Here is a 23,952-nt window from a genome sequence, read left to right on the forward strand (position 1 = left end):
GTAAGACTTTAACTATTAATTAATTATTAGTTCTCAAATAGGAAAATCCTCTGTGATAAGTTGCACAGTTGGTACATCACTAGTTGCTTGTGTCCAAGTAAATGGTGTCAGCACTTGTTCATGCCACAAGAATTACCCTCACCCAACACTTTCGAGCAGCATTTGAGAATGTTTCCAAAGATCATTTAATTTCATTGATTGTTTGAACCATTATTTCAACAATTTTCAGAAGCGACTTTCCTTTTTATTTTTTAGTTTGGTGGAATTTTACTAATCATCAAATTAATTCACTTATGTGACACCAAATATGTTTTTTAAGTCCCATGGGTAGGTCTTTCTGTCTTTCTGTTCTTACCTCTTTGACCCAACGAATGATGATGAATATTTTGTTTTGTTGAACTCACCACATTGTAGGCATGCCCTCCATCATCACAATATCACAGGCTATAAAGCATTTCAGTGATATCACTGGATCTTTAATCCACCAATATTGTTTGTATACTCTATATATACAGATAATATAAGCATGTAAAGAGCATAAAATTATTGATACTGAGAGAAACTGTGTGTCTAATGCTATGTGTCTAATGCTATTATCCCCATTTTTTCTCCTTCAGAAATGTCTGCCATTTAAAGACTATACATTGCTGAGTTCCTGATGGAGGATTTTACACTTCATAAAAGGTAAATGTTTTTGTATCCAGATTTCTTGAATGAATGTTATCTGAAAATGTTTCACAGTCCATTACAGTATTTGTTATGAATCATTAATTATATGGTAGGAAAGGAGGCATGGCCATTGAACCTTTAATATGATTGACTGTTGTATATGAAATTTTAAATATGCAAAGACTGGAAGAAAAATAGAAAAAACATTTTAAACAGGGTTTTTTAATTTAAAAAATCATTTTTATATTTGAAAAGTCTCATAAATAAACTAATAATGAAACATAAACTGGAATATGCTGTTTATATTCCAGTCTCTCCAAGGCTACATTAAACACAGCACAAAATACAAATTTAAATTCTACATTATTGAAATGGGAAGTGAGAAATGTGAAGGGATCAGAGTTACAGCTTTCTGAAATGGGTTACTTTTGTAACCATTCGTAAAAAAAGTAAAACTTCTTTAGAGTTATTTAGGGTGTTAGATTTACCTTTTTATTCACCCGTGTCTGTGATATCATAATCTCTATGTATATTAATTAATTAATTGTTGAATCACAGACAAACTGAAAATGAAATAAAGACATTTAATGACTGAATATGTATGAAAAATGTGAATATTATTTGAGTTAGTGCTTGAACAGAGACCATTTTTAGTGTTTACATTTCAAGAGGTTTTATAAACACGTTAGGTAACTGTAACATCAGGTTTATTTAATCTTTTTCTATGTCCTTATGTCCTGCTTATATCCTCCTCAGCAGATTAGTGACACAGACCAAGGAGACGGTGATGAACTCTTCATTTTTCCTTCCTACTGATGACAGTGTACCTGTCTCTGTGTTCTATTCATATATTGGTCTCAGCATAATTGTGCTGGTTGTGTCTCTTCCACTCAATGTACATGTTTTACAGCTGTTTGTAAAAGGTGCAAGTAATGGAGTAGCATCAGAATTTTTTTTTCTCAACCTGTGTGTGGGTGATCTCATCATTTGCTTCAATACATTCTTTTGTGTATTTTATATAATACTCTTTAAAAATGAGCAAAACAGCCCTTTGTATTATATTACATCATTTTTTTCCTGCATGCATAGTATCAGCCGTCCCTTCTTCCAGTGATGTGTCAGTGTGGAGCGATATGTGGCAGTGATCCATCCTGTGACCTTCCTAAAATACAAACCACTAAGATATCGCACTGCACTTTCAGTTGTTGTCTGGATAATAGTTTTAGGAGTGAGTGCATATTGGCCATTTTTACTTCTGAGAAATATATTGTATTACATTCTACTTCCAGAGTACGTATTTGTAATTTCTGTTAAGATTCTCTGCTCTATATCAGTGCTTAAGGCTTTAAGGAAACCTGGACCTGGTGAGAAAATAAGTGCAAGTGATGCAGAGTCGAACCGCATGAAAATGAAGGCTTTTTGGGTGATTATGATTATACTCATTTCCATGTTTATTATCTATTTTCCAATGATGATATTAATATTTGTGTATGATTATCTATCAGATGTACAGAAATCTGTGTGTATATTAGTATACACGAACTTTTTAGTATTTTCTGGATTTGTACATCCAATTTTGTATCTACAAAGAATTGGAAAACTTCCTTTCATTTTGGGTTTATAATTCTGTTCAATATACCGTGAATACCAACAGCGCTAAACACTATTCTTTTCATTATATTGTACATTCATTAAAAATGCTTAGACTTGTAGTGTAAATGTAGAATTGTTTTGATTGTAAATAAACAGTGGGATGTTTTCTGAGTGGTGGGGGTGACAGATTTGGTTATATCATGCATAAAAAGGGTTTTTTTATATTGAATGCATACATATATCAGGTAAATAAATATTTGGACAGTGTTAGATTTTTTTTTTGACATAATGGCTTTCTTTGTTGGAAGTTGCAGCTCTTTGGACATATAAAGTTAACAGCAACCTAATTCAAATACAAAAGCCACACATCTAGACACATCTGTTTCTATCTTCTTACTTTTAAGTGAAATAATGACAGAACAACACACCTGGGCATGCAACAACTCAGCAGACAATTGTTTGATTATTTTGGTCCCCTAAAAATGGAAAAAGTTAATATTTTAATTCTAACAAGCTGAAAACTTCAGTCTTCTGTGTCATTGTGATTTTATGCTAATAAAAGTTTATTGACAAATCAAAATTACGGCTGTGGTATTTTTATATTTTACTTATGGTCTTTTCTCTTAAAAAAACAGCAAGAGAATTACTTTTTTTTTCTAATAATTACATGCAAAAAGTTTTGAATACCTTCCAAGATAAATAATAACCACTGCTTTTTAATTCTTAAATCATCATGAATCATCATCAAGTTTAGTCAAATTTGTCATCCACTAAGGAAGTGGGGGATAATACCACTGTATATTATGCAATATGGCCTGAAGTTAACATCAGTGATGAAGTGTAATCACATGCACATTCCAGTAAAGATTCATTGCCATAGTGCACCCCATGACAACAGGAAGTGAGGCTTCCTGTTGTCTATTTTACTATTCCTACCTTAGAGGGTATACAGATTCGTACCAAATTTGGTCAGCATGATATCATAATATCTATAAATGGAAATTTTAAAAGAATTATAAAATATTTTACTTCAGTTGAGGCACATAATAATTGGTGTATATTATACAGTGTATAATATGATGAACTCCATATAACTAATTATCATATTTTGTGTTTCAGTGTACCATTACAATTTATATTCAGTAAATTACTAATTACTCAGTAGACTTTATAAAATGCTAGCCTTTCAAAGTACTCTTATATGAAAGATGGTTGCTTAAATTTAGTTTGGCTTACTTAAAAACATTCTAAGAAAATAATTTTTTAACCTTTTTACTTTTTTTACTCTAGTAGCCTGCCTGCTTAGATTTATTAACGTAACTTTTATTTTTAGGAATACTTTACATAACTTAAAAACCTTTGTGTTTTAGTAAAGTAACGCACTGTATGTTTTTCCAGATGAAAACTATTTCTAGGGCCAGGTATTAATGACAAAATCACATACACACATTTTTATTTGTCTAATCTAATGTGTAATTAAACAGTTTTATTTTTTATGAATATGTATTTTTTTTACATGTTCACATTTTTTACTCACATTACTTCATGCTCATTTCTCGACTGCCATTATTTTTACTCTTGCTTTGCATTGCATTGTTTTGCTGTTCAGATTTTCAACATATTGATCTCCTTAGATAAATAGATGCCTGACAGTGTTTGACATCTCAGTGACTGTATCATTTGCATTAGTGATTGTTTTGCATTTTTAGGGAATATGTCATATTTTAGTGCAAAACAAGCTGCCATTTTCCACTGTGTTCTTAAAATCATAACTGATTACATTTTAAAGCTGAATTTTAGTCATTACTGTCTAAGGGCATTTAAGGTTAAGGTTATTTTATTTATCATGCTGTGTCATAAAAACAATTAATAAATTGAGTCACTCATTTCCACTGTTTTGCTCTTAAAGTCCCAGGACCTTTGATGGGCGGACAGATAAATTCCTTGTTCTTGGAGCTGAAGACCTTTTTTTGGTTGGTTGGTTGGTTGGTTGGTTTATTTATCTTTATTTTTTTGTCTGTTTGTTTTAACAGTTTCACTGTTGCTATTAAATAATTCCAAGTAATCTATAAAATATGATTAAAACAAAAGACATGACACTCTCTGTGTGCAGAATGAAAACTGTAAAAATGTTTAATCACTGTCTACTGAATTTAAAAAGCAACATTTGTAACAACATATGTTTTAAAAATCATATTTATAATTATCAGATTATGAACATGCTTCTTAATGTAAAGTACTTATAGGACCTTCAGATCCTATAATGGCTACAGTCACTAATCAGCTGTTGTCACTGAGTTGTGTATGTTGAAAGAAATAAAAATATATTTAATTCATTCTGCTTTGTTCAGGTCATTTTAAAAGTATATTCTCAGTGGTACTGAATTATAAGCATAGGTATAGTAATAGTATTTTTACTTCAATAGAACTGACATTTTGTGGACTGATTTACCTTTAAATGATCGTTGAGTGGACCGTATCACTCTTTTACTTAATTTTATATCTTTTACTGCATAGAGGCACAATATTTTGATGCACAAAATACAATATTTGGAAGTTTTATGTGGGAAGATGTTTGTTTTTTACTAATTAGTAGAACAATACCATCCTCCCCAGTCACTAAGGCCATGATCAGACATTCGTTTTTATCCACAGCCATGTAGAGGCCTTCTCTGCTACCTGTGTGTGTTGTGATGCTCTTCATCTTTTGCACACCTGTAATGCCCAGGAGATTGTAGGCCTTACACCGGGACAGAGCTGCAAAGGCTCTGCAGCCCACCTCAAACTCCAAATTCCACCCCTGTCAGCAGTACTTTTCTATCAAATCTGCATACTTGTCTTGTCATTTCATTCCTTTGTTTTCTCTTTCCCAGGCACTATAAGTCTTATCTGAAGGTGGTACCTTGATGTTTTCTAACATCATCTTGGTCATGGCACTAATGAGAGTGCCCCTTACTCAAAACTTGTGTGCAGCAGCTGAGAATGTTTCCAAAGGTCATTTAATTTCATTAATTTTAAATAATTTCATTTGAACCATTATTTCAACATTTTTCAGATGCATCTTTTCAAAATAATTCACTCATCTGACAGTGAATATGTTTACATTTTTTGTGTTTCACTCATAACTAACTGCATTTCATTGGCTCTGTACATGTACTCTGCACAATGACAAAGATGAATCTAATGTAATGTAATGTAATCTAATCTAATCAGTTTCACTCATTAAAATCAATAGGTAGGTCTTTCTGCTTTCCTGTTTTTACTTCTTTAACCCTCCAAATGATGATGAATATTTTGGGTTTTTTTTAACTCACCACATTTTAGTCATGCCCTCCATCATCACAATATCACAGGCTATAAAGCATTTCAGTGATATCATTAATGAGATCTTTGCTCCACCAGTAACTTTCGTATACTTTAGAAATATACAGGTAATATAAGCATAAATTTATTAATACTGAGAAAAACCATGTGTCTAATGTTATTATCTCCATGCTTTCCTTTCCAGAGATTTCTGCTGTTTAAAATAAAAAAAAGAAGGATATATTTTGCTGAGTTCATGATGGACGATTTTACACTTCATAAAAGGTAAACATTTCTGTATCCAGATTTACTGAATCAACATTATCTGACAAAACATTTCTCGTTGTCTACAATGGTATTATGTAATAACTCTTAATGATATGATAGGAAAGAAGACATGGCCATTGAAACTTTAATAATATTGTAACTTTAATTCATCTTTTTTATTTGAAACATTAATTAGCCAATAGAAATTGAAAAAAACACTATATCAGTCTTTAGAAAAGTCTAATAAATAGACTAATAAAGAAACACAACAAACTGAAGAGATCAGAGTTAAAGCTCTCTAATAGTGAAAACAGAAACAGCCTTTATTTGTCACATATACATTACAGCACAGTGAAATTCTTTCTTCGCATATCCCATCCTTGGAGGTTGGGGTCAGAGCGCAGGGTCAGCCATGATACGGCGCCCCTGGAGCAGAGAGGGTTGCTCAAGGGCCCAACAGTGGCAACTTGGCGGTGCTGGGGCTTGAACCCCTGATCTTCTGGTCAACAACCCAGAGCCTTAACCACTTGAGCCACCACGGCCTTGTTCCTTTAGAAACATTTCCTGACAGAGAAAAACCATTTAGAATTATTTAGTTTATTTAGTTTTAGATTTACACTTTTGTTGAAAACTGTGTCTGTTAATTGCAGAATCAATAGAATAATGACATTTTATTGACATTCATATTTATTTATATTTATTTTATTTCATGAGGTTTTATGAAAGTGATAGGTAACTGTAACATTGACGTTTTTATATAATCGGTCCTCCATTTTACCCTCCTCAGCAATTTAGTGACCCAGACCATAGAGACGGTAATGAACTCTTCATTTAACCTTCATAATGATGATAATGTACAAGTCTCTGTGCTCTATTCACTCATTGGTTTCTGCGTAATTGTGCTGGTTGTGTCTCTTCCACTCAATGTACATGTTGTACGGCTGTTTCTAAAAGGTGCAAGTAATGGAGTAGCATCAGAATTCTTTTTGCTTAACCTATGTATGTGTGAGATCATCACTTGCATCAATGCGTTTATTTGTTTATTCAATATTATACTCTATAAAAATGAGCAAAATAGCCCTTTGTATTATGTTACAACGTTTTTATCCTGCATGCATTGTATCAGCCGGCCTAGCTTCCAGTGCTGTGTCAGTGTGGAGCGATATGTGGCAGTGATCCATCCTGTTACCTTCCTAAAATACAAACCACTCAGATATCGCACTGCATTTTCAGTTGTTGTCTGGATAATAGTTTTAGTAGTCAGTGCATTTTGTCCATTTTTACTTTTGAGAAATATATTGCATTACATTCTGCTTCCAGAGTACGCATTTGTAATTTCTGTTAAGATTCTCTGCTCTATAGCAGTGCTTAAGGCTTTAAGGAAACCTGGACCTGGTGAGAAATTAAGTGCAAGTGATGCAGAGTCGAACCGCATGAAAAAGAAGGCTTTTTGGGTGATTGTGATTATTCTGATTTCCATGTTTATTATCTACTTTCCAGTGATGCTGTTAATATTTGTGTATGATTATCTATCAAATCTACAGAAATCTTTGTGTATATTAGTATTCACTTACTTTTTAATATTTTCTGGATTGGTGCATCCAGTTCTGTATCTTCACAAAGTTGGAAAACTTACTTTTATATCAGACTTATTATTTTGTTCAAATCACAGTGAATACCACCAGCACTAAGCTCTATTCTTTTTCTTATGCTATATTTATTGGTTTATAAAAAGAAAATGTATTGTACATTGATTAAATATTTTTAGAACCTGTAGTGCAGAATGACTGTGATCATGTAAATGAACAGTGGGATTTTAGTTGTTTTGTAAGGGGTAGGGGTGTTTGATTTGAATATATCATGCTAAAGTTTTTTTAAGGCTTACATATAGTCCGGTACATAAATATTTGGACATTGTTGTTGTTTTTTAATAAAAATGATGATGGCATATTGATATAAAGCTTTCTTCACTTGAAGTGACAGCTCTTTGGGTCTCACATAATAAAAAGTTAATAGCAACCTATTCCAAATACAAATGCCACAACTCTTGCTTTTATCTGCTTACTTTTAAGTGAAATAATGACAGAACAACACACCTGGACATGCAACAGCTCAGCAGACAATTGTGCAATTACTTTTGGTTCCTTAATATTGGGGAAAACTACATAAAAGGTGGGAGCTATGTAGGGAAAGAAAAGTACTATAATATAATTCCTTATAAACATGTACAATAAAATATAAAATGTAAAATAATTCTATATACATCCTACAATCATTCGAACACTTGTGGTACTGATAATCTTAGATGGATGCACAGTACTTTATGAATTATTGTGAATATTCCATCTATTTATACAGAATATATATATAAACTGGCTATAATTACCTTAATCATAGGCATAACTTGGGATGCTGGGAACATGTGTCCACTTTGCACATTTTTAATACCTTCCAAGATCATTCATCTTTAAAAAAAGATTCAAAATTTGTTTTACACTAAGGAAGTGGGGGATAATTCCACTGTATATCACGCAACATGGCCTGAAGTTCACATCAGTGATGAAGTATAGTCACTTGCACATTCCAGTAGTGATTCATTGCCATGGTGCAACCACTGGCTACAGGAAATGAAGCTTATGAATCAAATGTTTTACGATTCCATCTAGAGGGCACAGATTCATACCAAATTTGGCCAGCATGATATCATGATATCAAGAGATGCAAATCTGTGAAGGAACTGGATAATTCCAGTTTTATGCGATGTGACTCAGTGATGCCACATACCTTCCCAGTGTCAACACTTGCTTATGGGCACAATATTGCTCAGGCACAATACATACATATATATATAAATTCAACATGAAATGTCAAATACAGTATAACAAATATAATATAATAAGAAGCCAAACGTGTTTGCCATTTGTTGTGGGCTTGGTTGCAGTTATGGCAGGTGATGTCCCCACCTCCATGAGGAGCGCAGTCACAATATGTCACTTCTCATAATTTGCATGCATATTACATATTTTTCACTACTGTAAATGTTTGTGTAAGGCACAAATTGCACCCAGGTTCCAAAACACCAGATAGGAATTTGCATATGCCTTAAAAACAAGCTCCTAGATGCAGCTGATCCAATCCTCAACATATCTAAACATCTTCTGCAAAAGGTTTACAGGTTTACAAGTTAAGATTCCTGGGGAACCCAGCAGCAATGAGGGCCTGAACTCTATTCAGCGACTTGTTATGCATCTTTTCTTTAAGCACAAATTGCACACTCCAACCATGTACAATACCATGTACAACAACATGATGGAGCTTTTCATACTTCAGGAAAGGTAATTTCTTCCATATTCGATATTACGTAAATTAGGTTTTTGTATGTCTCTTTTTCCAGTATTACTCAAAAATAACGTTGGCAATATCCCAGAACAGGAGACTCAGCAATAATTAAATTTAATTGTTTATTCAATCCAGAAACTAAATAAAAATGATATATTATCAAGTGATTTTGACTGCTTTATTAAATTAATAAAGGACAATTAGAGAGTAATTTTAATTAAGCACAAAAATGAATTTCATATCTTATATACTAGTGATTTTTTTTCTGTAAACTATGCAACCCTGCAATAAATATTGATGTTTATTTAATCTCTGTAATGTGTTTCCTCTGTTTTACCCTCCTCAACAATATTGTGACACAGACAACAGAGACAGTTATAAATGTTTCATTGGCTCTTCCAAGTAATGGAATAGTCTCTATATCAATCTTATGAGCTCCACTCTATCCCAACATAATCATCCACATCTTCGTTCAACTAAACAACATACGTGTTTTGCGACTAAACACATCATCACATGTGAGATCATTACTGATATCTGATCTGATACTTAGATCTGTACTTGAAATATACATTTGATATATATATATATATATATATATATATATATATTCATATATATTTATATATATATATATATATATATATATATATATATATATGTATATATATATATATATATATATATATGTATATATACACTATATTGCCAAAAGTATTGGTATATCAGGTGTTCCAATCACTTCCATGGCCACAGGTGTATAAAATCAAGCACCTAGGCATGCAGACTGTTTTTACAAACATTTGTGAAAGAATGGGTCGCTCTCAGGAGCTCAGTGAATTCCAGCGTGGAACTGTGATAGGATGCCACCTGTGCAACAAATCCAGTCGTGAAATTTCCTCGCTCCTAAATATTCCACAGTCAACTGTCAGCTGTATTATAAGAACGTGGAAGTGTTTGGGAACAACAGCAACTCAGCCACGAAGTGGTAGGCCACGTAAACTGACGGAACGGGGTCAGCGGATACTGAGGCGCATAGTGCGAAGAGGTCGCCAACTTTCTGCAGAGTCAATCGCTACAGACCTCCAAACTTCATGTGGCCTTCAGATTAGCTCGAGAACAGTGCGCAGAGAGCTTCATGGAATGGGTTTCCATGGCCAAGCAGCTGCATCCAAGTCATACATCACCAAGTCCAATGCAAAGCGTCGGATGTAGTGGTGTAAAACCAGTGCACAAAGCAAGGTCCATAAAGACATGGATGATAGAGTCTGGTGTGGATGAACTTGACTGGCCTGCACAGAGTCCTGACCTCAACCCGAGGTCCCTTTGGGATGAATTAGAGCGGAGACTGAGAGCCAGGCCTTCTCGTCCAACATCAGTGTGTGACCTCACAAATGCGCTTCTGGAAGAATGGTCAAAAATTCCCATAAACACACTCCTAAACCTTGTGGACAGCCTTCCCAGAAGAGTTGTTATAGCTACAAAGGGTGGACCGACATCATATTGAACCTTATGGATTAGGAATGGGATGTGACTTAAGTTCATATGCGAGTCAAGGCAGGTGAGCGAATACTTTTGGCGATAGATAGATAGATAGATAGATAGATAGATAGATAGATAGATAGATAGATAGATAGATAGATAGATAGATAGATAGATAGATAGATAGATAGATAGATAGATAGATAGATAGATAGATAGATAGATAGATAGATAGATAGATAGATAATACATAATACATTGATCTGCTGTGGACATCCCTTCTTGTAGCTGAGGTCCATCCCATCATCTTCTTTAAATCTAAACCACTATAATACAGTCTTGTGGTTAATCAAATTTGCAAACTCTGTGTTTTGTTCAGTTTATTGTTGTCTTCTACTACTTTTTTTTCAGTTAAGTTTCTTTGCTCTGTAGCAGTGCTCAAGTCTTTTGATGCAAGCTGGACCTGGTCAGAAATGCAGTGTCAAAGATGCAAAAGCTAATTGCATAAAGAAAAATGCTTTTTGTGTTTTGGGCAGGTATTTATGATCATAACTTATGGCCTTGGGTTAATTTTCATATGTATGTGTCCTTGAATCATTTCTGATTCCCAGAGGGATAAAGAAATTTCAGTGTTCTCCTAGTCACTGTTGATTGCTGGGTTTGTGCAACCATGTAAGATTGTAGATAATTATTTAGATTACATTTATGTGAGCTTTATTGATTTCTTTGACCATGGTGCCGTGTTATCAGAAAGCCGATCAACACTCTGTGACAGTGAATGAATGATGCTGACAAATTCACACATTCATATTAACAAAAATGCAGCAAAATGCATATCGCTCCTTTGTTAGAGTAGGGCTTGTTTCGTTACACCAACTCTGCTATAAAGACAAAGAATTCTGTGCGCAGTTTTTTCTTGATGGTGTTCTCATTGATGGATCTGGTGATTGTAGAATCATAGGTTGTTCACCTTAAAGTGTTACCAGAAATAAACAGAAATTTCTTCATCAATTCAATCATCCACAGGGCATGAGAGCTCACTGAATTGCTTGAAGAAAGAAAACAATGTAAATCATACACTTTGACCTTCACAGTCATCAGCTCTCAAAGCAATTGAACATCTGTGGGAAATTTTGAAAGTATTAGACAGCACTCTCCCCACAATTATCAGCAGCAGCAACTGTAAGAATATCTGATGATGTTCAGTGCCTGACCTTACAAATGCGCTTCTAGAGGAATGGTCAAAAATTCCCATAAACACACTCCTAAACCTTGTGGAAAGCCTTCCCAGAAGAGTTGAAGCTGTTATAGCTGTAAAGGGCAGGTCAACTCCATATTAAATTCACATGCATGTAAAGGCAGACATTCCAGTTTTGGAATAGCTTGCAGTCTTCGCTCAAATTCACTCCAAAGGTGTTCCTTTAGGGTTGTGGCAGGACTCTGTGCAGGCCAGTCAAGTTCCTCCACACCAAACTCTCTCATCCATGTCTTTATGGACCTTGCTTTGTGCACTGGTGTGCAGTCATGTTGGAACAGGAAGGGGGCATCCCCAAACTGTTCCCACAAAGTTGGGAGCATGAAATATCTTGGTATGCTGAAGCATTAAGAGTTCCTTTTTCTGGAACTAAGGGGCCAAGCCCAACCCCTGAAAAACAACACCTGAATTAAATGATTTGGAGGGGCGTCCCAAAACTTTTGCTAATGCAGTGTAGCTCGCCATGTTTATCATAGCCGCGCGCGCGCGCGCCCTCTCTTGGTTCCTGGTCGCGTGTACAGCTGTGATGGCGCAGGGAAGCCGCGAGGGGGCGCGCTCACTAACGTTTCAAATGCAGCTTCACATGAATGATCCTGACGTGGGATTGAAGGCTGGCCAGGTAACGGTGTTGGCGGAAAAAAAAGAAAAATTAATCTAGCACAGGAGTTGTTTTGGAGTTATTCGGGATAAAAGCGTCGGGATAATGCCTGGTAAGTCATATTAGATATTTACAAAAATCATTCTTCTTGTTTTTACACGACCGTCGGGTGATATAGCTGGGTTTTTACTCACTGAAAAACACGCGCTGTATTTTTAGCTGCTAGCTAAGTGTGGTTAGTTCCTTGGAACACTCTTATTTTTATCGCTTGTTTTGTACTGCCTTTTCAACCTGGTGTACTATGATTAGCGGATAATGTCCAAGTTATCTTTAAAAAAAAAAAAATAGCTTAATTTGGATGCCTTGAAGAGCACGGGGCTGTTGATGTTAAAAAGCAACGCCGCTGAGGCCTTGTTTCTTAACTTCGACATCGGCCAGCTTCGAGATCTCGCGATATTTGGGTGAGATTTCATGAATCAAAAATACCCTAACCTTTTTCCTCCTTTGTTTATGGTTAATATATCACGGAATACCCCTAACTCTACATTACTCAGGTGCTAAATGAGTGTTGGTGCCCAAGTCCTGGCTCGAGCATAAAGCTTGGGCTTTTTTTTTTTCCTCACGGAAGTGATGAAACAAGCGTAAACGTGTTCTGTCCAGTTTATGTTAAACGCATGGTAGGACATGGATGCATTAGCAAACGATTTGCAACAACACTGTAGTAAAAAGTCCGTGTACTTTACACTTCAATGTATATGCTGTTGTAAATGAATGGAGTTTAATAATGTCAGTTGAGCTGAGATGATCTAAAACTGCCCAGGATCCCAAGGTGTGGGCTTAAAACTAGACTTGCATTTGCTGAAGATCCCCTGTTATTGAGAACAGTAAAGAGGAAACTAAACCATGTCTGAAATACTCCCCTTTCCCTTCATTCATGTTCAGTATGGAGTTTTTGCTCTTCCCTGTGAATCTCCAAAACATTGGACAGAAATGAGGGAATACACCAGTCCATTTCACAGAACCACACATGCTCATTCACACACTTGCACTCCTAGGAGCTATATTGCATCGTCAGTTCACCTATGAGCATGTTTCAGGTAGGGACATGTTCAGCTTATACAGGCGCCTGAGGATTGATCAGGATTGAACCTGGGACTCTGAGTGCGCCACACTACCTGCTGTTCCTTCATGACCCCTATAATTACATAAATTACTGGTGTTTTGTATCTTTAATATATTTTAGACAGTCAGTAACTAGTGATTTGTGGTTTGTTGTACAATGATTTCATGAGCATACTGAATATTCCTATCTACACTATGTGGGCAAAAGTTTTGGGACACCCCTCCAAATCATTGAATTCAGGTGGTGTTTTTCAGCAGTTGGGCTTGACCCCTTAGTTCCAGTGAAAAGAACTTTTAATGCTTCAGCATACCAAGATGTTTTGGACAACTTCATGCTCCCAACATTGTGGAAACAGTTTGGGGATGATCCCTTTCTGTTCTAACATGACTGCAGTGCACCAGTGCACAAAGCAAGGTCCATAAAGACATGAGTAAGTGAGTTTGGTGTGGAGGAACTTCATTGGCCTGCACAGAGTCCTGACCTCAACCTGATAGAACACCTTTGGGATTAATTAGAGTGGAGACTGTGAGCCAGGCCTTTCTGTCCAACATCAGTGCCTGACCTCACAAATATGCTTCTAGAGGAATGGACAAAAATTCTCATGAACACACTCCTAAACCTTGTGGAAATCCTTCCCTGAAGAGCTCTTACAGCTCCAAAGGTTGGCATGAATTACATTCATGTGCATAAAGGCAGAGGTCTCAGTTTTGGAATGGATCGCAGTCTCTGCTCTCATTCATCCCGAAGGTGTTTTATCGGGGTGAAGTCAGGACAGGCAAGTCAAGTTCCTCCACACCAAACTTGCTCATCCATGTCTTTATGGACATATCCACCAGTCATGTTGGAACATGAAGGGGCCATCCCCAAACTGTTCCCACAAAGTTGGGAGCATGAAATCGTCCAAAATATCTTGGTATCCTGAAGCATTAAGAGTTTCTTTACTGGAACTATGGGGCCAGGCCCAACACCTGAATTCAATGATTTGTAGGGGTGTCTCAAAACCTTTGGCAATATAGTATATATTGTCAGGCTAAAAAAAAAAAAGAACCCTGCCAGTAGTGCAATTATTTTTTTTAATTTTTTGCTTAGGTTTGCTCAAATTCAGCCTTTCCTTTTCTGTATAATTATTAAGTGAATACAATACTGTTTTATTCAGACATTTGACAATAACTGAAACTTTCACTGTTACTAGGTTATACAAAATACAAGCCATGTCTGCAGCAGGGTTTAGGCAAATTCTAAAATCCTGTGAGCTACAGAGTCTTCAGTATTCTTCAGAAAATGTCAAATCCACCAGTGCTTATGGTCTTTAGCCATTTTTGTCTAAACCTAATTGTAAGCAGTGCTGGTGGAATATTTTAGTTTGTTTTTCTTTTTAACCTGAGATATTCATAGTATTTACTATACTGTGGGAACTGAAGGGCCACATCTCCTTCCATATGGGTCTGAAAAGGCCTCAATGGCTGTACATGGTTACAGATTTGCTTATGGCTGCTTTTACGTATACCTTTCTTAAACACCCACAGTCTTTTGGTGATTAAAGTAGGTACTCTAATGAGAATATTCATTTGTTTAATTTCCCTCAGAGCCTGCAGAAATTAACAGTCCTGAAGTGGCAAAGACACCAGGGGGTGGCAGTGGCTCTGGAAAAGAAGACAGCATGCTGAATGGACACAAGGAAGGAGAAGCCAACCCTTTTGCGGAGTACATGTGGATGGAGAATGAGGAGGAGTACAACAGGCAGGTTAGTGTTAATTCCAATATAAATCAAGGGGTTTTATATGGGGATGGACAGAATGAAAGAGTTTGCAGAAAGATCTGAAAAGGGTATGTGATGAAGACAGTAAAATAAGAAGTAAAAACCTACTTACATCGATAAGTATAGTTCATCTTAAATTCATCCAGGTGGAGGAAGAACTTTTGGAGCAGGAGTTTCTGGAGCGCTGTTTCCAGGAAATGTTAGAAGAAGAGGATCAAGATTGGTTCATTCCTGCACGGGACCTTCCTTCTGGAGTGGGACACATTCAGCAACAGTTCAGCGGGCTGTCGGTCAATGACTCAAATGCTGAGGACATTGCAGTAAGTTCTATAACTTTGTATATCAACAGTACACTCTGGTTACAATTCAAGTCATGATAATAGCTACAGTATTTTATTCAGTTTCTTTCTCAGAATATTTTAAACTAAATTTTAATGAAAACCAGTAGCTGTCTGTGAGAATTATGTGCACACTATATGTGGTGTGGATATCAACCCTCCACTCCTGTGTCTTCACCTCGCCACATGATGTGCACACTGTAGTTTAGACAGACAGATGCATCTGTCCACAACATATTAACTTTGAATCATCAGATAATGATCTCTCCATGTTGAAAGGTCAGAGATGTGAGACATTTAATCATCTCGGTCACTTCTACATTTCTGCATAACTCCACAATGAAACTATAGTTATACTGAGGATTAAGAGGCAGAGACCTCAAGACCACCAGTGCTTTATTTTTTTGTAGTACTTTTCTCCCCTCATTTTAAAAAAACCCAAAAAAAACCTGTTCATTTATCTAAAGCTGGTCTCACAATATTGTATTTTTGTTTGTGTTTCAGCGCAAAAGCAGTTTGAACCCAGAAGCGAAGGAGTTTGTGCCAGGAGTGAAATACTAGGGATCTACTGGGTTCCCTCATAGAGACTCTTATGTGACTGCTGATGATCAGTGGTCACCCCCAACTCATGCCTCAATTAAATTTGGGGTGTGTGCGTGGGGTTGGTGGGGTGGGGGGTTTTGATGCTCTTCTATAAGCTTTTTATTTTTATTTGTCTCCATGTGTACCCTGGGCGGGATAATGGGGTGGGCTGGGAAATCCAAGTAACGCTCCTATTGGACCGCTTCAGTTTGTGACTAGCTTTCTGAGAGGCAACTATGTTATTTCCACTATTGTGATAGTGACTACCAGTTTGTCCCTGGACATTGTTAAAACTTTCTTCTAATTCCTTTCTTTTCCTTTTTTCCTGTCTTTTTTTTTAAAGGGAGGAAATGTGTCATTAGTGTGGGAGGGGAAAGGGGCGGGATGAAGAATGATTGACACAGCAAAAAGGATCATTAGCAGGTGGACCAGTTCAAAGTGTTTTGGAGCTGATGGCAGCTGATTTCCTGTAAGGGATTTCTAATGTGTTTATTTTTTCTTCTTCAATTGAAGTCCTTTCACTGTGCAACTTGCATTTACAAAAATGAAGAAAAAAAAAGCATAATGAAATAAAAGCGTGGGTTCCAGCTTTGTGTTTTGCCTAGGGTTTTAATGCATATAGTTTTGCAATGACTTGAAGTGTTTTATTGTCAGGTATTGCATCAGAGAAATTTTTAGAAAGTATAAATTGTTCAAATTCTTGTGATCATTATGGTGACGATGGACAACGCAAGTTTCTGTTCATGCTAAATTGTACTGAGGCTGTCTCTCTGGCTTCAGGTTCATTCAGTGATGTGGTAAATATATAAATCAGTTTGATAATGCTGAGAAAGTTTAGATGGCACTGGAAGTTTTAGTTATGGCTGATGAGTAATCCTGAATTACTGTTTAGATAAATGGAAACCGGTCCTTTTATCTTGTATGTTCTACATCAACTGTAAAAATGTGCAATATTTTATTCATTAACGCATAAAACATTCCAATCATTAGCAAATTGCTGTGATATAATACAACAGTAGGTCTAGTCCACTAAATTGATTGGATTAGCAGCTTGCCAAGAGTGCTTATAGTTTCACTCCCCTTGTCTGTGTTTACTACATAAAATTATAATTCTAGATATAGTTTTTACACTGAAACTGTTACTAGGTAATGACATATCAGTAGCATAATCAGCAGTCATTGCAAGTGATACATTTTTCGTGAAATACAACTTGAAGATGAAAAGGAAGGAGCAATGCCGATTGCACCGCAAGCAACTTTTAATGGGAGTGTACAAAGCAGTGTGGGCACAACATGCAGCAAACTATCAGGATGTCAGTGAGTTGCTGTGTTGGCACCACACAATATACGGTCCCGCTGTGGCTTCTTTGAGATCTACTTCCATTACTGGAGACAAAATAAACATATTTGGCTATATTATGTCTGAAATGTACTCCGTATTACTATATCCTTTACAAATCAGCTGAACCACAGCTGTGACAATGTTCAGAATAACCGCACTCTTGCACATGCGATATTGCATAAACGTTGCTTGTGTTTAAATGATGAACTTGGTGTTTGTTCATAGTTGTGTATTAAATATATAAAATGTCAGTTTTATGAATCTTAATATAAAGTGTTATTAGTTTTGCCCATAATTCCCCTGTCCACCTCCAAAAGGGCCTTCAATGGGCATGTGAGCAACAGAACTGGAGCATGGAGCAGTGGTAAAGCAGGAGGCCAGGTATGAAGAATCATGTTTTCTTTTACAGCTGGGTACGTGTGCATTGCTTACCTGGGGAGGAGATGGCATTAGGCTGTACTATGGGAAGAAGGCAAGCCATCAGAGGCAGTGTGATGCTCTGGGCAATGTTCTATTGGTAAACTTGAGTCCTGTTATTCATGTTGCAAACGTTGTTGCAGACCAAATGCACACCTATGGCAATGGCTTAATTCAGAGTGATAATACTCACTGCTACACTGCAAAAATTGTTCAGTAATGGTTTGAGGAACATGATATCATCTAGCATTTGTGAGATGTGCTATACAAACCAGTCCAGAAGGCTTTTGAAGTTCATTTTGTTTACATACAGGACGGTTTCTTTTACAATTCTTGTCTGTAAACAGGATGTAATACAAAGGTTTGGGTTTTTTTTTTTCCCCCATTTACTCTATTGTATTCCATTGTAATATACAACGCCCAATAAATGTGGGACTCAATAGGTTGTTGTATTTTATAAGTAACACAAGACGTCCAAAATACATTCTCAGGAAAAGAACAGGCTTTTGGTCATGCAAATGTTTTAGATAAATGTTAGAAATATTCTGTATTGGAGAAAGAATGTAAATTTTCCCACTGTGGGACAAATAAAGGTTTATCATATCTAATTAAAAAAAATATGCATGAAATCACTTAAATATTGGGATCGGCATAAGTCAATCAGAACGTTGTGTGATGCTGTGCGGTGACGTTATCTCGATACTCGAGCCAGATACGGTAGGTAATGTAAGCTGTGGAAGGGTTGGGCAAAATAAAAACTCGCCTTTTAAAGGCGGAGTAAATTTTCCCATTTACACACCAGAAACAAGTCGGTTTTCATCTTCAAACTGTATTAACTCAAATCTTCTTGGACAGCTCAGACCACCTGGACTTAAATTACCTTAACTTAAACAAGGTATGGATACCCATGTGAAAAGAGGGGAGGTTCACTTACAACACCATAAATATTCTGAGGTAAGACTTTAAGAAGAAAAAAAAAGAAGTTTTGTTTTCTTTAATTTTGCACTTTTTAAAGTAGTTTGGAAAGTAACATCTCATTTTACATGGGATGTTATATAAGCCTAAATATAGCAAATTCTATATATATATATATATATATATATATATATATATGTGTGTATGTGTATGTATGTATGTATGTATGTATAAAATGTCTATAATAACTAGTAAACTATCTAAGTTGAATAGAATTGAGTAGAATAGCTTGTGATGTACAATCAATTTGGAATTTAAAATATATATAAAATATATATATAAAAAGACTTACTCAGATCTTTTATTACTGCCGATTTCATTATTATTCCAGCAAGTTACCCACACAAGAAAGCATATATAACTCTGTGTTGTATAAAATCTGAGGTTCATTTTTCACTATTGTCAGGACAAGTCTTTGCATTTACAGCCCGTCAAGAAAAGTTATGTGCTGGTATGAAAGACGTGTTGTGGGCTGGGTTTCAACATGTCAAGACAGAGCGGAGATCTCAGTTTATTTCGCAATGTAGCACATTTTTGGTGACGCAGTTTCATACACTTTCATGATGTGTTGTAGCGAGCACCCAACCCCAAGCACACACCTACCCTCAGACGCATGAAAGGAGGAACCGTTTAATAATTCATTAACAGTTCTAGAGTACTCTGTCTTACACGTCTTGGTGTTATTTCTGCTCCAATCATTTACACAGATAATTATCAGCCCTTCCCAAGTGGAAGTGGGTGTGTTAAAACAAGGAAAGACTCCAGGACCAAGGTTGGAAAATTGTGAACTAAGCATATCAGAAATATGTTCACCTCTACAGCTCATTTTTAAATTCTATTTTTAATTTTTTATAAATATCTTAATTATATTTGCTTATGTTTTCTTCTATTATTTGCATTGTGTGTATGCTCCTGTATCACAAATGTAACTGGTAAAAAAAAAAAAAAAAAAAAAGCACTGCTATGAATTTAGAAGAATAAACATATAGCACCTATTATGTTGCCAAAACTGTCAATACTTGTTTTAACTAAAGCCTATTTCTGCATGCCTTCCTCTCTCTACTCCTGACTCCCAATTTCCTTGTGCAGAAATGGAAGCGGTACTGGCTCAACCTTTACCCAAACAGCCGTAATGGTGTGGCTCGACTGGAGCTCACCGAAACAGGTCCGGAACGATCACCAGTTATTGTCCGTAAGCAACCAGATCGCAAGATTATAAGGCTAGCTGACTGTATCAGTGTAGTTCGACTCCCCCCACATGCAGAGGCCCTGCCTGGGGACAATATGGCAGCCTTTTGTGTAGGTACAGATGAAAAGAAGCTGGTGTTTGCTGTAGAGAAAGAGGGCTGTGGAGAGTGGGTGGAGAAGATCTGTGAAATTGCCTTTCAGGTGATGACTTGAACATTTTAACTTGGAAAATGTAGTAAAACTAAAAAATTGTTTTCATTTAACCTTTTCATTTGTCTTTGGTGTCCTGCTTTTTAAATGTAACAGAAGAACAGTAGTAATGCGCCACAGCCCGTGCTACAGATGGAAGAGAATGAAATTTATGCTTCCAGAGAAGAAGGTTGGTTTTAAGTTTCAGTTTTAGGTTTTTATATGCTTGTTCATGTACATGTGAAAGCATACATGTTGTTCTATGCTACATGTCTCAAAAAATGGCAGGAGAATGTGCAAGAATATTTCCTTTCACACTGCATACACTGTGCACATTTCCGTAAAATCTAATCAAATTCTTTCATTAGTCAGATGGGTTGAGCAGCTCAGTTAAAAGCCTAAAAATCAAACCAAACTGTAACCAAACTATCAACATTTACTTGAACTCATTGAATCACTTCATGAATCACTAAAATGTTACAACACTGAAAGTTAATCTGAAAGTATTCCTTTGATCTCCTGCTGAATGTCATTGCTCCTCTCCCCTCAGTGTTTGAGTTTCCGGTGACTGTACAGCAGTCTGAGGCATCGTTGCGCTGTAGCCTGCAGGGAGCATATTGTTTGCAGGTTGGTGAGGACATGCTCATACTCAAGGACACTGACAGCAAGCAGAGAGTGATGTCATGGCCCTACAAGCTACTGCGCCGCTTTGGAAGAGACAAGGTTAGTAAGGAGCAAGTGGGCCTAAATTGTTCGAATTTTAAATGCCTGTCATTATTCTTCATTGACCACAAGTTCCAGTATGAATTATAGATTATGTAGTTGTAATTTTTTTCTTTCACTCCATACCTATACTTCACTTATATCAGTGAGGTTGGATGGCCAACTGACAATATGGACATAATGTTCTTTACTATAGTAGATATTGTGTTATGTACTGTATATACTATGGATTCTATAATTTAAAAAAAAAAGAAAGAAGACAAGTTAAACCTTAAAAATCAGTGATTAGTTTACAATGATTATTTCCTATCACAGAAAATGTTATAGCCCAATGCATCAATTTTGTTCTTTCTTCCTGGTTAATTTTTCAGATTACGCTCTCGATTGAGGCAGGCAGACGCTGTGAATCTGGCCCTGGGGCCTTTATATTTGACACTAAGCAAGGTGATGACATACTCTGTCTCATGGAACTGGCCATCCAGCAGCAGAAGAGTCTGGGTGTCACTGGAAGTAGCTCTGCTGTCCTCTCACCTTGCTCCTCATTGCCTAAACGACCAGGCAGTGGCAACCTGCTGGACATTCACAACAACACCTATTCTGACTCCAGCTTTAGTCCAGTGCACTCAAGTTCTGTATGTCCAATAGGATCAGTTGAGTCAGATTGCATCAAACATGTTGCTGGCTCTCTCCAAACAACACAGAGGCATTCTGGTGACTCCATTTATTTGCCTGAAATTGTGTACTCAAGTCCTGTTGATGCTTTTGGGTTAGACAAGTATATGCACACACAATCAGTCAGATCACAAGGCACTGAGAAAAACAGTAGTCCTGCTCATCGCTATAATGAGAACTTGGAACCAGTGTATTCGGATCCTGTTGATGTTATTCAGCCTACTATTAGTACCCAAAAATATGTCTCTGTTAATCTGGCGAAATCAACAGAAACACTTCATAATGTCAGCATCAATGAGCCAGAACCTGTGTATGCTGAGATATCTAATGTCACACCATACCCATCACAGAAACAAGGAAGTGTGGTTCAGAATGAGGAAGAACCTATCTACAGTTTACCAGAGGTCTGTGCAGTTCACAAAGCACAGGAGGGCATTCACACCAGTGATGCAAACAGTAAGCAGAACACACAAAGAAACATGACAGAGGAAGTCATCTATAGTCAAGTCAACAAACCAAAGAAATCCACAAAGCCTCATGACAGCTGCACCATTTACAAAGCACAAGAGATAATGTCTGAAGACCTAGGACTAATTTAAAAGAGCGATGGCATTTCTACCGGTTATACTACCCATTCATAAATGTTTTTTAATAATCATATAAATTAAAGTTTTTATATTGCTACACTGAAAGTGGATTGCCTCTCATACAAGTCTCTGAATAAGTTGTTAATATAATTTATTAGAATAAGAGCATTATTATAAACATGTGATTTGCCTTGGTCAGTTGGAACTACTATGAGATCTGCTTTTGTAGAAAATAAATCTGCAAATTCTGACCAGTCATACTGAGAATTCAGGATTGCTGTGGTATAAGTATTTATAACTTTATAAAATGTTTCTACTTGGAATACTTTATGATTGTGAACTCCTATTGTAGGGTTCTACATAGGAACTTTATGGGTTTCTGAATCTAGACTGTGGGTCTAGATTTTTTTTTATTACCTGGCTTTAATTAAGACCATTACTTTTGTACTAATTAAACTCATTAGGGTAGACACATCCTGGTGCCTTATACATTCCTTGCTCATATATTTGAGTGGTTATGTATTTGCTGTCTTGTGAAAATAATACAATTGAGAAAGCAAAATATAGATGGCAAAACCAATTATATAGTATTTACAGGTCCTCAATTGGAAGGACTCTTTTCTTTTTAGTATTCTGCTTCAGAGATGATTCAGGCATATTTTCCAACAGAGAAGCCTGTTTAGGCAAGATGTTTATATAACCATGTTCAGTGTACTTACCATAGGGCACAAAGCATTTTTCTGTATTGAATTTCCAAGTTGATACAGTCAAAAACACATCAAGAAATAATCCTTCAGGATGCACTAATACCTTAAAATCACAAAATATTTTTTGTACTTAAGTTATCAAGGCCACAGCTAATATAAATATGTTAATAAACAATGAAAAGATTTTTGTCTGAATTTGTCATCTGAAACAAATGTCTAATTGTTTGCAGCATCATATTTGTTTAACCTTATTGTATTAATGTCATGTAGATGTCTTATCACATGTTTTTGTGAATGGGGTATTGATGCTCTACTTCTCCCCTGTGGACTCAACCCACTGTTTCCCATTACTCTTTTCCTGTATGCCTCTTTTTTCTTATTGCACTTATGTCCAGTCAGCACTGTGCATATCATACATGTGGGTTTTACCTTGGGACTACAAGAAATGTTATTTCACATCACCTTGTACTGCACACTGTATATGGTGGTGATAACACTAAAGATCTACTTGACTTGATTTAAATTGGGTTAGGCCTAGATAAGTTGTGTTTCCTCTCTGCTTCCATGTGTTATCAAATGAGGTAGTCTAGATACTTCCCATGATGCGTTTTTGTATTATCTTAATGTAGAACTGGCAGTTAATATTGTTAATGGTTACTACAATGTGCTATCACTGGACAGTTAATTGATTACACTATAAAGCTGTAATTTATTTTTTCTGTTAGTCTGGCTTGTCCCACGGTCCCTGCCCAGCATTTTAAACATGTTCTTTCCAGCTTGTGAAAGTCTGGACCTTTAATATTAAGTTAAATGTTCATTCTGTCAATATAAAGCCCAATGGACC

The 23,952-nt window shown here is 36.2% G+C and overlaps 2 protein-coding genes across 3 annotated transcripts; both read left to right on the forward strand.

Annotated features, from left to right (window-relative positions):
• The first annotated feature begins 12,466 nt into the window (after positions 1-12,466).
• On the forward strand, positions 12,467-16,895 carry paip2b (poly(A) binding protein interacting protein 2B). The gene is made up of 4 exons (XM_058382257.1): positions 12,467-12,618; positions 15,216-15,373; positions 15,535-15,708; positions 16,231-16,895. Exons 1-4 carry the CDS (start codon positions 12,612-12,614, stop codon positions 16,285-16,287), a joined length of 396 nt encoding a protein of 131 aa, XP_058238240.1. The 5' UTR covers positions 12,467-12,611; the 3' UTR covers positions 16,288-16,895.
• Positions 16,896-18,653: 1,758 nt separating this feature from the next.
• On the forward strand, positions 18,654-23,290 carry dok1a (docking protein 1a). 2 transcript variants are annotated; one of them, XM_058381959.1, is made up of 6 exons: positions 18,654-19,021; positions 19,750-19,814; positions 20,132-20,431; positions 20,537-20,609; positions 20,970-21,142; positions 21,514-23,290. In XM_058381959.1, exons 3-6 carry the CDS (start codon positions 20,327-20,329, stop codon positions 22,411-22,413), a joined length of 1,251 nt encoding a protein of 416 aa, XP_058237942.1. In that variant the 5' UTR covers positions 18,654-19,021; positions 19,750-19,814; positions 20,132-20,326; the 3' UTR covers positions 22,414-23,290. The 2 variants fall into 2 exon arrangements, with proteins under 2 accessions (XP_058237942.1, XP_058237933.1); XM_058381950.1 differs by lacking the exon at positions 19,750-19,814 and having other exon boundaries at positions 21,514-23,289.
• The last annotated feature ends 662 nt before the right edge of the window (positions 23,291-23,952 follow it).

Source organism: Hemibagrus wyckioides, linkage group LG03 (assembly GCF_019097595.1).
Source record: "Hemibagrus wyckioides isolate EC202008001 linkage group LG03, SWU_Hwy_1.0, whole genome shotgun sequence".
Taxonomy (NCBI): Eukaryota; Metazoa; Chordata; class Actinopteri; order Siluriformes; family Bagridae; genus Hemibagrus; species Hemibagrus wyckioides.

Coding starts and splice junctions, on each gene's coding strand:
- dok1a (XM_058381950.1), top strand. CDS start 18,965: ATGGATACCCATGTGAAAAGAGGGGAGGTTCACTTACAACACCATAAA. Junction 19,022..20,131: donor AACACCATAAATATTCTGAG/GTAAGACTTTAA, acceptor TTCCTTGTGCAG/AAATGGAAGCGGTACTGGCT. Junction 20,610..20,969: donor TTATGCTTCCAGAGAAGAAG/GTTGGTTTTAAG, acceptor CTCTCCCCTCAG/TGTTTGAGTTTCCGGTGACT.
- paip2b (XM_058382257.1), top strand. Junction 15,374..15,534: donor AGGAGGAGTACAACAGGCAG/GTTAGTGTTAAT, acceptor AAATTCATCCAG/GTGGAGGAAGAACTTTTGGA. Junction 15,709..16,230: donor CAAATGCTGAGGACATTGCA/GTAAGTTCTATA, acceptor TTTGTGTTTCAG/CGCAAAAGCAGTTTGAACCC.